At 38.5% G+C, this 15,862-nt stretch overlaps 1 protein-coding gene across 1 annotated transcript in view; it reads left to right on the top strand.

The window, feature by feature from the left end:
• The first annotated feature begins 2,307 nt into the window (after nucleotides 1–2,307).
• The window catches only part of MANEA (mannosidase endo-alpha), a 37,765-nt gene continuing 24,210 nt past the window's right edge, over nucleotides 2,308–15,862 (top strand). Inside the window, exons 1-2 of the mRNA XM_075554759.1 lie at nucleotides 2,308–2,451; nucleotides 14,559–15,146. Coding sequence (XP_075410874.1) covers nucleotides 14,603–15,146 — 544 coding nt within the window. The 5' untranslated portion in view covers nucleotides 2,308–2,451; nucleotides 14,559–14,602. The remainder of the gene's footprint in view (nucleotides 2,452–14,558; nucleotides 15,147–15,862) is intronic.

Genomic DNA, 15,862 nt, shown 5'->3' with positions numbered 1-15,862 from the left:
AACATACACAATGTATGTGCCTTTTATAAAATAGTAATAGCCAGTTAAAAATAAAAATTGAAGAAAGCTACCTTTCATTTTATTTTAACAGTAAATACATTATAGGAACTTTGCGTAATGGAAGAGGTTTCAGACGTCTAATACGGAAAACCACAGCCATTACAGCATAAAGAGCAATATTCATGAATAACTATACAATGTTCATAGCTAAGAACACAGATTTCCCTAAAAATACAAAAACAAAGAAACAAAATCCACTCAATCCACTGCCATTGAGTCCATTCAGATTCAGAGCGAACCTGTAGGACAGAAAGGCATTGCTCCGCAGGGTTTCTGAGGCTGAAAGTCTTTATGGTATGAGATAGACTCATCTTTCTCCAATGGAGCAGCTGATGGGCTAGAACTGGTGACCTAGTGGTTAGTAGTCAAAGCATAATACATTACTCACCATATTCTCCTCAAATTAATCTATAAATTCAGACCAAAAGCAAATTATTTTTTATATTGATGGTATGCTACTGAACCTAAAATTTACATAAGAGAGTAAGGACTAGATAATTAAAGCAGCTGTCCAGAAGGATCAGAAGGAAGGGTTGAGGGAGAATGTTTGCATATGCAGAGTTTAAAAAATTAAGTGGTCATTTACTCTCTATTCTTTTCTGTCTAAAATTTTTCATTAACTAAATTTTAAAACTTAGAAGAAAATGAAAGACTATTTTATGATCTCAGGTGGGGATAAAGCAAAACACATGAGATAATATAATTTAAAGTATATAAAGTTGTTGGTTATCAAAAGACAGAAAAAGACACAATAAACTAAGAGATACTCATATAACTGATGAAAGTAGCATTGAAACCATTAAATTATGTAATATTATCTATACATCAAGTTTCAAAAGCAAACAATCCAGTAAAAATTAAACATAATTTGAGAACAGGGATTTTATAGAAACTCAAATAGCTAAACAGCATATAAAATATTTCCAATTCTATTACCACTAGAGTAAATGCTCATTAAAAGAATATTCAGATGAGCAGGCAAAATTGAAAAACCTAACAACAACATGCATAGTAAATGTTGATATTCAGGCCTTTTACATATGGAATGGATTTGGACAATTGAACTCAAAATTTCAATGAATATTGAGTAAAAAGTAGCTTTTAAGGGGAGCAAAAGTGGTATGATTCTTATTATCTAAAGTAAAAAAAGAAGAGTGCTATACTTTTAGGGAATTATACATTTTAAAGGAACCCTGCTGACACAAGGGGTTAAGGTTTGAGCTGCTAACCCAAGGTCAGGGGCAAAAATGAGGCTGTCTGATCCCATCAAATCAAGTCTCAGAAACCCTATGGAGCAGTTCTACTGTGCCCTGTAGGTTTGCTACCAGTCAAATCCTACACACAGCTGTGGATATATATGCAGACTATCTGTAACATAACATTTAGTATAATGGTTACTTCCTGTTACAAGAGGAGTTGCTTTTAGTGAAACCCTCCCAGAAGGCTTAAAAAGATACTGATTTTTTTGTTTCCTAAGCTTTATAATGTATATTTTTAGAAAGTATTATCTTTTAAAATATACAAGTATATGTATGGTGTGCACGCATATGTATATGAGACAATTAATAGGGTTAAAAAAGATCAGTGAGGTTTTGAGAGTCCCCATAAACTTGTTCACATTGGTAAATTCTAGTCTGCCGATTCAGGATTTCCTGGTAACTATGTTACCAAAACACAATATAGAATTCTCTTGGCTTTTGAAGCTGATGTAAGATGGGAACCTTCAGCTGTAACCACAATTTCAAATTTGTTTGCTCTTCAAACCCGCCTTTTTGTACTTGAAAAGAACTAGGATAAAAATGTGGCATTATAAAATTGCATTTTTAAATTACTTAAAAATGTCCATTTTTATCTATTTATCTAGGACTTTCATACAATGTTCCATTTATAAAAAAGGTAAAATAGTTCTTCAACATAAAAAAGTTTGCAAACAACCCAAAAACTACAGCTTTTTTTTTTTTTTTGCCTCGCATCAAAAGAGCTAACCTTTATTAGTGGAGTCCTCTCTGTTGAACTTTAAAAGATCGTTTCTAGGAAAGAGCTGTATTATCCTTAGCAGGAGGACCAGGAGAGTTGCCCAAGTACCCAATGTTCTTCAAAAGCTTTCCTCTCTCCCAGTCGGGTCTCCCAATACAGCAACTAGAGAATGGGGGCGGCCACCCTCAGGGATCTGGACCTACACGAGCCCCGCCCACCAAAGACCCCGCCCACCCGCGGAGCCCCGCCCACTCGCCTAGTCCCCGCCCCTCGGGCTGCCGGAACGCCCTGCGCGCGCCTTTTGCGGGGCGGGCCTGGTTGGACTGGGCCAGGGACTGTTGATTTGCGCTCCGCTCTTGCCGCGGCCGGCGACCCCCCAGGACCCGGGCCGCTGCCCGTGACTCACCGACCCCGGTAAGTAACCGGGGGGCTCAGACGGCCCACACGCGGCTGCCGCGGCACGGCCCCCCTGGAGCGCCTGCGCGCCCGGCCCGCAAGCCAATCTCCTAGACGCGCTTCCGCCGCCGCCCTTTGACCCCGCACCCCCGGACTGGGGTCCGGAGGCGCGGAACTAAGAGCTGGGAGCCGCAGCCGTCCCTCCGCGTCACTGTTAGTTCCTGGTTTCGCCGGCGCTGGTCTTCCTGCATCCCCCCCCCCCGCCCCCCAGGCCTGGCGGGGCGCTGCCTGTTGGAGACGGAGGGAACGCCCGCGCCCCCGGTTTTCCCTTCTGCTCCGTGCAGTTTGGAAATCCAGGGCCGGCGGAAGCCCTTCCACCTTTGTTCTTTTGTTTCCGTGTCCAGTGTCTGCCAGGAGTTTCCCGGGAGAACTGGGGGAGTCGGGCCTCCAAGGGTCGGTTGCTGCCGACCGTGGCGGCCGCAGGGACTGTTCCCATCCATCGGTCCATCCTTCCCTATCCCGCGCTGTCTGCAGCCTCGGGACGCGGCCCCTCTGGTCTAGCTAGCTGCTCCAGCACCTAGAGCATTGGCCGGATTTTCACTTTTATTGCTGGACGAACCCAACGGATAAGTGTTAAGGGGAAATGTGGAAGTGTTTAAAATAAGGAAAGGTAACGTTTCTTAAATCGGTTAAAAAATAGGACTAGAATAGGCTAGTTTCAGGCAGTAGTTTGAAAGAAAATATAATCTAGATGTTGGTGATACCAACTCACTTTACTGTTTGCATGACAGTACTATACTTCATTTATAGTGAGCGATATTGAAGCCCTGAATAAAAACCGTGGAGAGCAGTAACTCGTGAATTTTCAGACTCAGTTTAAGGCATATCTGGACCCGCTTGCTGTAATTCAAGCGATGAATAATGAATATATGATTAATGTAAGCTGTAATTCATGGAGTAAATTCAAAACAAACAAACAAAAACACCACTGCCATTGAGTGGCCTTCACCCCTAGCAACCCATTGAGTTTCTTTCCCTGACTAGAAAACTGCCTTTCTCTGCCCAGCCAGGGGTGGTTTCCACTGCCGAGCCTGCCCTCAGCAGCTAGTGCACAAGTATTCTTTTATGGAGTAGGTAATCCTTAATAGTTATTTTCTAACCTTTAAATGGATACCTGGGCAAATGACAACAGTTTTATCACACCAGTGGCATGTGTGTTAAACATGATTAGTCTAATATCTACAGGAAGGCAGAATAGCATGGGAAGCAAGAGTTGGTAGCTCTGTAGTTGAGCTTGTCTCTGTCACCTGCTGGTTAGTTAAGCTTGCACACATTTACTAGACCAAAGATTTTGAAAAAGGTCCCAACTACTGTATGCCTGTTTCCTTATCTGTATAATGCTGTTAAGGGGGTCTGTCACAGGATTTATCTGAAGATTTAAAAACAAGACTCACTTAACACAGAAATGTACCTGGGTCATAGTATGTGCTCAATTCATGTTAGCTTTGATATATGATCATGATTTTTATCAAAGTATCACTATCATTTCTCAGTCCCCTGTTCTTATCTTGCTAGACCCTAAGAAGAGGTCTTTCTTTTATGATCATTCTGATTTTTGCTCAGATTTTTACCCACTTCTATTTCTATATCAATATCTTTACTAATCAGGTTTCATCCTGAGGAGGCTTACTAAATTCCAAAAATGATTGGCTGCTGCAGAAGTTGAAATTTCCAAATTGTATCGCAATAGAAGCAAGCAAACAATAAGGGAAGTTGTGATGCGTTGCCTAGAGAAAGGATGTAATACATTTTGTTTTTCAAAATTGACTTACTAATGTTAAGTTCAAGATAAGATTCTAGATTTCTTATTGAGTGTTTATGGCAATTGTTTTCTATTAGAGAGAATCTGAATTTAGAAAAGATTAATAATCCTATTGTCAAGATGTGCTTTAGATACTACTAGGACTTTGTGCTAATAGAGGTGAAGCAGTTTTGCTCATTGAAATTAAATAAGGTGTCGGGTATCATGTAATTGGTACGTGAAAGACCTTCCTGACTTAAAGCCAAGATTCCCTAGGCAGTTCTAACTTTTCACCGTGCCCTCTACTCTGCGGCATCAGCAATCTCCTAGCCAGCAGGTTGCAGGTTCACACTCAGAAGCCCCTCTGAAGATGCGCTTGGCTTCTGTAAAAGCACAGTCATGAAAACTATGGAGCAGGTGTAATGTACATACTGGTGTCACCATGAGTAGACACAGTTGAACCGACTTCATTGCACTGTCTTTAAACTTTTAGCAAAGTTTAGGAGCCCTGGTCGTGTGGTGGTTGCCTGTTGGGCTGTGATCTGCATGGCTGGCAGTTCGAAAACACATGCAACTCCGTGGGAGAAAGACTGGTCTTTCTACTTCTGTGAACAGTTAAAAGTCTAAGAAACCCACAGGGGCTCGTTATGCGTCAGCATTGAGTTCGGTTTGTTGTTTTTTTTGGCCAGAGTTTTAAGCTTTTTACCCCCTAACTCAGCAGAGATTTAAGTATCAGGATATTGTAAAACATTGCCACAAGATTTGCAATTCATACAGGCAAAGGTATGTTCCAAACAAATTATGTTTAAACATGTCTCAGAGATTGTAGGACAGCTGCTGGTTCTCAGTCATGCTGCATTTCAGATCTGCATTTTCTTAGTCTCGTTTGGGTGTGTTCACAAAAAAAGTGCAGTCAAAATAGAGACTCCCACTGGGATCTGCTGGGCCAGTTACATTTAAAGCAGAGAGGTCCGTCTACTCGGGAGTTTATGACAACTGTCTAAGGGATTCCAGAGGGGATTATCATCCAATTGCATCTAAGTTCATTATCCCAACTGCTGTAAAGCATGTTAAAATTTTGAGCCCCATAGAATGATTTGTAATACCCAACAGGCACTGTTTTGTGACCGCCATTGAGCTGGACTGAGATGTCCACTGCTTTGTCTTACGCTCTTGCTCTAGGTTCTGTTGTTGTGGCTCCTTTGCTGCTCCAATGTCAATGGTGTCTCTTGGATCAATGAAGTTCAATGTCTAGGAATCTCAGGACCCAAAGGACTCACTACACCCCTGGCTCTTCTCTCTTTCCAGTAGTAAGATTCCTCCCCCATGATTTTATACCCAGTAGGATGGCGATCTCCATTAACCCTGTTAACAATCACCCACAGCTGGATTGTATGATCCAATAAGTATTTTCCCCTAATTGTTAACTAGGACCACATCAAACATGAAGGTTATTTGTTGGAATAACGGTATGAGTTGGAGAGCTATATTAAATATTCCACTGCATTGTAACAATTAATTACTTTAGAGAATTAACAGACTTCTTGTATTTTTCTCTAATATTTGAATAGTATAATAAAACTATCATTTGGTTAATTTGTTTTAAAAAGAATGAAGTTATGTACCTCCTGTTGGATTTTAGCTACTGCATATTGACATTCTTTTCTATCTTGGACAAGTGTAAACACAAAGAGGAACAGAAAAATGCCATTTAATCACTCAGAAGATTGTCTAGGATTCACCAATTACTAGGGAAGATGAATGAAAACTTACTTCAATCTGCCTTTAAGGACTATAATCTAATACAAGTATTGACTTGTGGAAGACTGAAATACTGCCATCAAAGAAACAGAAACAGTCAGTTTGATGTGTAATATCTAAGTTTTAAAAGTAATAGATGGATTAGATTATGCCTAACAGAATTTCTGTTAACCAAAGGATATAAGTTTTTATAATAAAACTAGCCTGAACAAGGAAGTCTCTCATACAGAAACTGATTTTATAAATTTACTTCAGTGGTTCTCAACCTTCTTAATGCTACGACCCTTTAATATAGTTTCTCATATTGTGGTGATGCCCCAACCATAACATTATTTTTGTTGCTACTTCATAACTGTAATTTTGCTACATTTATGACTCAGGCGACCCCTGTGAAAGGGTCATTTGACCCCCCAAAAGGGTCCTGACCCACAGGTTGAGAACCACTGGTTTATGTGTACCTTTTAGTGTTATATTCATCTCCAGTGATTTCATACAGAGTAAGATTAGAAAAAATAATAACCTCCCCAAAATTACTAGAAGTCCATGTAATAGAATGATTATGTAAATGATTAAATCTGTTTTTTCTCCGAGAAATAATTAGAGCATATCCTTTTAGAAATAATAACAATCTCACACTGCTTATGGATCTCTTTAGCTAGATACATCTTAATATTTCTTATTAGATCTCTTTGATCTCCATGTTAAAATATAATATTTCAAAATTTAAAAAGCACAAAATAGAAACCAAAGATATACATAGAATCTTTGAACAATGTCCTTTTTCTGTAACAATAGAATTTTAAGGCAAGGAGTGGGTGGAAATGTAGCTTCCATAAAGGGACATGTTATGTATATGCACAAGTGGGATCTGAGAAACCAACAATGTAAAAAAAAAAAAAAGAACTGAAGTATTGGTTTTCTGTATCTTCATTTTTCAAATTTATTCTTACATTGAGTTAATATTTAGTTAATACAGTGCTCTCTCTAGTTTCTTTCACATGGATTATCTTATGTGATTCACAGAACACTGTTGCCGGAGACAAAACAGATAATGGGCTTTTTTTTTTTTTATATAGGAACAGGTTAAAGGATTTTCTGAGGATTATACAAATAAGTTCAACATGGTTGTGGGAACTTAAGTCTTTGTATTCCAAAATCAGTATCTTTCCATTATATGTTCTGACACTTCCAAACATTTCACTTCTCAATTAAACTGATCATTTCAAAAATCAATGTCTAGGAGTATTTCTCCCATTATTTATGATTCATCAGAATTTAGTTGATGAATTGCTTATTAAATACCTATCCCCAAAGAACAGTAAGAAACTCTCCTGGCGTTTTGTTGCCCAGAGGTGACCATTCTACATTTCTGCTCTCTGCGTCCGTGCTTTTAAATATAATTGAGATCCACAAAAATATTTGACTGCTTCGTGGATTGTCAACATTCAGTTTTCTTTATTTAAAAGGAAAGACATTTTTTTATCTGAAGTTCAGAATTTCAGAGCACTGAATTGCAGACGCAGGCCAAATGAATGTTCCCCTTCTTCCTTCCAATTAAATGCAGCAGCGCTGCCACAGTGCAGATTGTGGGACTGTCACTCCTGGGTCCATGCATTGTAGAGCTTGAAGGACTGTGTGAGGGGGGCATTCTCAGAGATAGGAGTTTACTCCTTCAATCTTTTCTCCATTTATCATGATGTTCTTTATTGGTCCAGATGTGAGGATTTCGGATTTCTTTACCTTTGAGTTTTAATCTAAATGGAAGGCTTATGGAAGCAGCAGTCAAGAAATTAAACAACTTAATTGCATTGGGTACCCCTGCTGCACAAAACCTATGTGAAGTGTTGAAGGCAAAGATGTCACTTTGAAGACTAAGGTGCGCCTAACCCAAGCCATAGTAGTCTCATTTGTGTCATATGTATGTGAAAGGGAACAGATAAGGAAGACTGACGAGGAATTGGTGTGTCTGAATTTTGGTGTTGGTGAGGAATATTGACAATATATTGAAAATGAGAACAAAGCTATCCTGTCTTGGAAGAAGTATAGCTAGAATGCACCTGCTAGAAACAAGTATGGGAAGACTTTGTCTCATGTACTTTGGACACGTTCTCAGGAGAAAGCAGTCCCTGGAAAAGGACATCCTGCTGGCAAAGAAGAACACCAACTAATAAGAGGAATGCTGTCAGCACGATGGATTATCCTCATGGCTGCAACAGTGGCTCAAGCATGACAGTGCTGAGGATGGCGCAGGCCTGCACGTGGGGCCCCTGTCAGTCAGAACCGACTGGATGCCACCTAACATGTTAACTGCCCGTACCCTTCGGTTCACTGTTGAGATTCTTTCCCTTATTCATTTTGAAATAATTTTAGATTTACAAAAAGAAGTTTAGAAAGAATGAGCAGAAACTTTAAATAATAAAAATGAAATTTAAGAAGAGTAAAAGGAATAAAAAGGTATAGTTCTAAAAATGAGCAAAGATTCAATAAAAGGAGTTTGTGCAGAGGTAACACAAAGTGGTAAAGTAGAAGAAAGTTTAAAATTTTAAATATTTGCTTGAAACAGGAAAAATGTATCCAACGTCTAGTTAATAAGATCATTAGAAGACTAGAGAGCCTCTGTCTCGTTACGTATGTTTCCTCTATGAAATATGAGAAGAGAGCAAGGGAAGGCTAAAGAATAAAAAGGCCAGGTGACCGCGTCTGACCTCCTTTGACGTGAGTGGGGAAAGTATAAGTACCATCACCAGTATCCACTGCCTTAGGCCTGTTGCTATGAGACACCTGCCAGCCTTTCCAGTTTTGACACCGGCAGTTCCACCCACAGTACTCTACTTCTCACCTGGTTTGATAATTTATTGCGGTGGCCTCACGCAACTCACCATACTCAGGTTTACTGGGAAGTTAACAGATTACAATTTAGGTGAGAAATACTCAGGACACTGTTGTTCAGTCAGGACAGCCTCTTTGCTGTGTCCCACAGGCATGCGTCTCTTTGACCTTCAGCCTCTTGGCCCAGCCTCTGCCTTGCTTGGGCAATGTTACAAATCTCCTTTAGGACTGCCAGCAAATGCCTAAAGGGCACCCTACTCCACCTTAAGCTTCAGCTCTCACTCCTTGGGTCAGCAAACTTATAGCTCTCCTAGTTAAGTGCGTAGAGCAGTGGTTCTCAACCTGTGGGTCGTGACCCCTTTGGGGGTTGAATGACTCTTTCACAGCGGTCACCCTATTCATAACAGTAGCAAATTAGTTATGAAGTAGCAATGAAACATGAGGAACTCTATTAAAGGGTTACGGAATTAGGAAGGTTAAGAACCACTGGCCTAGAGGTACCCTACTCTACAATCCAGCCATGGGCTCTGAGCTCCATCTCACATTCTTGGTTCCGCTCTGGTCCTACAACTCCTCCGCTGCTCCTCTGGTGTCACAACTGTCTTCTGGATGAAGGAGCTTCAGGACACAGAAATCTCGGTCCAAAGGACACAATCCACTCCTGACTTGTCTCAGTGGTGGTGAGGTTTCGCCTCCCACCCTCCTCTCAGATGGCTAACTTATACCCAGCAAGCTAGCAAAATTGACCACTCCCTATGTTAGTGTTCCAATCACTTAGAATCATAATGAACCCACTTAACAATCACTGACGGAATCATGTAATCCTTTCAATATCTTCCCCCACCTTTAAAATCACTAGGAAACAGCCCTTTGGTGAGAGTTAGGAAAACTGTAGTGTGGAACCACCTTAAGTAAATCACTGTATCACAGGTTTCATTTACCAGAAAGTTTTATGAAAAAATAAGAAAGAATGAAATAACTCTTTTTTCTATTAGAGAAGTAACATACTAGGGCATAATGTTAGGTAAATAGTTTTGAGTGGCTGTTTGATATGTATAGTCACAAAGTCAATTTTAAAAGTCAGCCTGCTCTCCCCACCCCCCAATATCATCCTGTAGTTGTACAGCAAGCTCAAAATTAGCAGTATGTATGTGAACTTTTTTGAGGCATGTGTTAAAGAAGGATGAAGGGAATTAAGTGTAGTAGCAAGTGAAGAATTAAACATTGCTCTTCTGTCGATCTCTAAGCTGTGTCTGTAGAAACAAAACACGAAGACTGGAAAGTGTAGTTGGGCCAGTGCATGGGACAGCTCAATGGTCATAAGCAGAATGAGGACACAGCACGAGGGGCGCACAGCGTGGACAGTTACGTTTGGAAAGTAGGAAAGTTGAAAAAAGAAGATTTTGGACTGGCACAACCATTGAAACAAGATCCAGGATATGCATTTGATACTTAAGTGGGTGTGGTGGGGTGAAGTAACAGCTCATTAGCAATGAAGTAGTCAATTGATAGACTTACTATTGGATGAATCATACATGTTGATCATGGAGTTACTGAGCATGATATTATAAATCTGGAAGAAATGACAGTTTCTTTTTTAATATGAAAAAGGAAGAGAAGATTGAAGTTGTTAAAACATTTCATTTTACTTGAATTCACTGTTAGCACTCAAGGAAGTTGAAGTTCCTAACTGCAATCTCAGCAATTCAAAATTACCAGCTGTTAACAGGTTACAGTTTCATCTTTAGTGTGCAGTGTTCCAGTCAGAAAATCATATGAAGTCTGATAGGATGAACTTCATTTTTTATACATGTTTTATCTTTCTGTTCTACACTCTGTTTGTGCCAGTGTTTTGTCTCCCAGGCTTCGTTCCGTGGCCTCCTCCAGCCTCCCACTCTCATCTCAGTAAGGGGCAATGGTTGCAACACGCCCCACAGCTGTGCCTTACCTCATTTCTGTGCTTGCAAAAATGCTACAGCCCGAATCAGACTGACTGCCCAGTTATTCTGACTCACAGCGACCCGGTAAGACAGACAAGCTGCCCAGTGCGCTGGTTTCCAAGACTATCAGTCATTACGAGAATTGAAAGCCTTATCTTCCCCGTAGCTTTGCACTGCTGAGATTGCATTTAGCAGACAAAGTAGTTATCTGCTTCACCATCCAGATCCTGAGCTGCAGCCAGAAAGGGCTTTGGCACACACACAGCTTTCTTTTTTGTAGGCTATATTTAGACCTATTTTTCCTCTAGCCTTTATGTTGTAACTTGGTGGTGGCAGTGGGCTTGGACATGGAGAGACTCTGTACCACAGAATGAAACTGTCTGCTCCTGCACCATCCCCACAGTTATGCCTGAGCCCGTTGTTGCAGCTGCTGACTGGGTTGATCCATCTTCTCTAGGATCTTCCGCTTTTTAGCTGACACTTCTTCCAACCAAGCATGATGGCCAGTCTTCGTTACTGATTGTCTTGCTTTCACATGCATGTGATATGATTGAAAATACCATGGCTTAGATCAGACACAGATTAGTATTCAATGTGAGATTCTTACTCTTATGATACTTTAAGTGGGTCTTAGGCAGATTTGCCTGGTGCAAAACATCTTTACATTTCTTATCTGCTGCTTCCTGATAGTAAATTCAAGTAAAATGAAATGCTTAACAATGTCAGTCTTCGATTCATTTATCACGATGTTGTCTCTTGGGCCTTTGGTGAGATTTTAGTGTTCTTTACATTGTATTGTAATCCACAGTGAAGACTTCAGTCTTTAATCTTGAGATCCTCAGCATGTACTTCCAGTCGTCTTCTACTTTGGCAGAGTTGTGTCATCTGCATGTCACGGTTGCTAATACACCTTCCTCTAATCGAGCTGTTACATTCTTCTTCAAAGAATCCAGTTTCTCGGGTTATTTGCTGAGTATACAAATTGAATGCCTAAGATTAAAGGATACAGCCCAGATACACACCTTTCCTGATTTTATCTGACACTGTATCCCTTTTGGTGTGTGTAAAGTTTTTGCATGAATTTGACAAACTAACCAACAGATGAGTCAATGGCTGCCATTTTTAGTAGCCATTTTCTGCATTCGTTTTTTTAAGCATCTTAACTTTTTCTGTTTTTATCCTATAGTGTTTTCTTTTAAATCACCTTCTAAATTTATATAGTATTTCGTTTTATGTTTAATTTATCTCTCTCTGGCACTTTCTTCCTTGTGTTATACTTATGTGTTGCTTGTCTTCATGGACTCTGTAGGCCTTGATAATAAAAGCTGTGTCTTTTTACTCAACCTGCTTCATGTACCATCTAGCATAACAGGCAGTTGCTTAGTTGAAACTGAATTAGATACATTTTTATGTTTTGCTTGCTAGAAATATTTAGGTGTCGCAACCAGTAAAATGATATTTTTGTACCTTATAAAGGAGTAACGATTCATCTTTTCATATTAAATTCAATTATGTTTACATTTATAATACTTGCTTTAGTATCAGTCAAAATGAACTGGTACATGGATTAAGTGTTGGGCTACTAAACACAAGGTTGATGGTTCAATGCCCCCAACCATTCTGTACAAAGATGAGGTTTTCTGCACCTATAAAAATTTAGTTGTGGAAACCTTTACACATAGTTCTGATCGTTTCTGTCTTACAGGGTCACTGGATTCGGTATCTACTCATTGGCAATGGGTTTTAGCATATTATGCCTTATTTTATTCACTAAATATTGCCACATATTTTAATGAGTCCAGCTTTGTGTCCTAGTATTTCCATGCATTATCAAAATACTTGAAAAAAAAAGACGATGGTAGGAGAGTATATCATTGGGTACTGTTGAGTTGGTTTCAACTGATAGTGGCCCTGTGTACCACAGGATGAAACACTTATCCAGTCATGGACCACCCTCACAATTTTTGTTATCGTTGAGCTCATTGTTGCAACTGCCTTATCAATTCGTCTTGTCTAGTGTTGTCATCTCTTTTTATGCCCCTCTGTTTTACCAGCGTGGTGCCCTTTTCCAAGAACTGATCTCCTGATGAGACAGGAATGATTCCCAAATTAGTCTTTGAAGAGCGAAAGTCCAAAAGTATTACTTTGAATATCTGGTTTATAAAGTTAGGAAAGGGAATATATGACATCTCCTCAAAGTAGAAATTAACATGGTTATTAAAACAAAATCTCCAAATTCATACAAGTGGGTACACCCAAAATCCCGGAATTGTGCTTGGTGAAGTGTTTTCATCGTATGCATTTTCCCGCAAGGTGAGCATCGAGTTGGAACAATTTGCTCTGAGTTAATGCACCCAGTGGCATCGCCTCTGGAAGTTCTCTCGTGCCACGGTGAATTTTTTTATAAAAGCAGTTCTGTTTGAACCTTGTTTTTTGTGATGGCTGATTTAAGAGAACAGTGTGTGGCTGTGAAATGTTGTTTCCTGCTTGGGAAAAATGCTGCAGAAACTTGTGATGCTGAACACAGCTGACAAAGGACAGCACTATGGGAAAAACTCAAGTGCATGAGTGGTTTTCTCATCTCAAAACAGGTGCAATGTTGATTGTTGACAAACCTTGTTTTGGACATCTATCGAGTTCATGAATGGATGAAAATGTCAACTAGTAGAGTATTTGGATTTGTTCCACCGAATTAAACTGTTAATCAAGCTTTAGACATATGCCATTTTTGTTATCCTTTAGCTGTGATACAGTTCACAATTACACAAGATTGACTTTGAAAGGAATTTTTGATTTTAGCACAAAAAAGTAACATACTTAATTATTGTAATATTTCTTTCACGCGCCCATCATAGAAGTTCTTTTTGTGTAGAAGTTCTTTTTGTGTGTGTATTGAATTACTCATTATATTGTATCACTTCTCTGTCTTTTTTGTCAGGGTTATATTTATTTTAACTGAATTCTTTAGACTTACAACAGTATGTGTTAGTTTTTTAAATGTAGTCATTACTAATTTTTTAATGAAATAAAATAGGAAGTATGTATATAAAAGGAAACTTTTTAATTCATGTGTGTTTATGTCTGTTTGCAATATTCAATACATGCACGTATTAAGCTCATTTAGACAATTGTATAACCAGCATACAGAGCCATTTTAGAAGATGCACGTTAATGTTTATAACCTGTGGTCAGTAAGGCTTCCATCAAAGATGCAAAGTAAAAAGTTGAAACAGCCAAGTGATCATTCTTCCCTCTGCTTTAATTTATTCCCTTTGATTCTTTAAAACAAACGTCTTTTTGAAAATTCATATTATGCCTAGGATTTTAGTATATTCACAACTATTTCTTTTTTATTAACTGTGATGTGTTAATGTTCCTATAACAATTTAGAATCTCGAAGAAGAGTTCTCACTGTGCCTTACAGGGTCTCTCTGAATCAGAATCCACTCAGTGGAGTGGGATTTGTGTAGATAAATATTCCCTTTATAACTTGAGAATATTCGATGTGGTCACAAAATGAAAGATAAATATGTTCAGCTTTTAAAAATTCTTAAAATGCTTATCTATTAAATATAATTGTCCTGCAAATAAAAACAATATTCCTAAATAGGTACTGCCATTTCATCTAGCCAGAAATAGATCCTTCCATAGAAATTAGTATTTGATGATATAGTTAAAGCCATAATATAGTTCTTAATTTTTGAATATAATTATTTTAGTTTTCATTTTGGATGTATTAGAAAAACAGGTGTAAATGGCACTTACTAATTGTCTGTTTCCCTGAACAATTACAGCAAAACATCATGGAGGGTTTTCTTGGAGTTTGAAGTATGTCATCATGGCAAAGTTTCGGAGAAGGACTTGCATCCTTTTGTCACTTTTCATTTTATTTATTTTCTCACTGATGATGGGCTTAAAAACGTTGAGACCAAGTACAGCTACTTTTGGAGATCCTTTTGGACTTGACCTTCTTCCAGAATTTCGACAGAAAACTATTCACTTGGAGAAAAAATTTGATTCCAAAAGGAGTGACACAATCAACAGTGAAGCAAAGTTCAAGAATTTAAAAAGTGTAGAAATCACTATGAAACCTTCCAAACACTCTGAACTTAACCTAGAAGAACTGCCACCTCTGAATTATCATTTACATGTATTTTATTACAGTTGGTATGGAAACCCACAGTTTGATGGTAAATATCTACATTGGAACCATCCAGTCTTGGAACACTGGGACCCTCGAATAGCCAAAAATTATCCACCAGGGAGACACAGCCCACCAGATGATATTGGCTCCAGCTTTTATCCTGAATTGGGAAGTTATAGCTCTCGGGATCCTTCTGTCATAGAAACCCACATGAGACAAATGTGCTCAGCTTCAATTGGTAATTATTGTATGTGTGTGTGTGTGTGTGTGTGTGTATTGTGGATATATGACCATATATGACATTTTTGTGCCACATTGCTAGTAATCTTCATATTGTCATTGATTCTGTTTTTGAACTCCTAACACCCAAATTAAACTATCCATGCAGTGTTACAACTTCAGACAAGATCCTTTAACCATGTTCTCAGAGACAGTTGTTTAGTTCCTAAACCTTTCCTAAGTGGCTTAAATTTATTGACTTCTAATTTTTTTTCCTCCCGAATTTTATTAAATTATAATTTACACAAACTACAGTAAATTCTCCCAATTTAAATATATAGCTACATGATGTTTCTCAAAGGTTTAAATACTGTTTAAATACCATCCAGTTCAGAAGCAAATCTTTTCATAACCTAAAATAATATGCACCCTCCACTCCAGAAAACTATGGTTTTGAATTCTACCACTGTAGATTAGTTGCAGATATTCTTCTATGGTAAGAAAATAAAAAGAAAAAGAAAATTATCCTTTGTGTATGTTTGGTTTCTTTAGTTTTGTATAATATTAAGTGACTTTCTTATGCTATATAAGTGTAGTCATTTTCTATATGTAAATACTATTTAATTTTATAATTATACAAATTTATTTTTACATGTACCTGTTAGTGGACATCACTTTTATATTTAATTTAGTACTACTATGTTTTAAAATTAGTTTGACAACTTAAAAATATTT

Source organism: Tenrec ecaudatus, chromosome 7 (genome assembly GCF_050624435.1).
Source record: "Tenrec ecaudatus isolate mTenEca1 chromosome 7, mTenEca1.hap1, whole genome shotgun sequence".
In the NCBI taxonomy this organism is placed as follows: domain Eukaryota; kingdom Metazoa; phylum Chordata; class Mammalia; order Afrosoricida; family Tenrecidae; genus Tenrec; species Tenrec ecaudatus.
The sequence above is the reverse complement of the archived record's forward strand: the minus strand, read 5'-3'. Positions and strand labels throughout refer to the sequence as shown.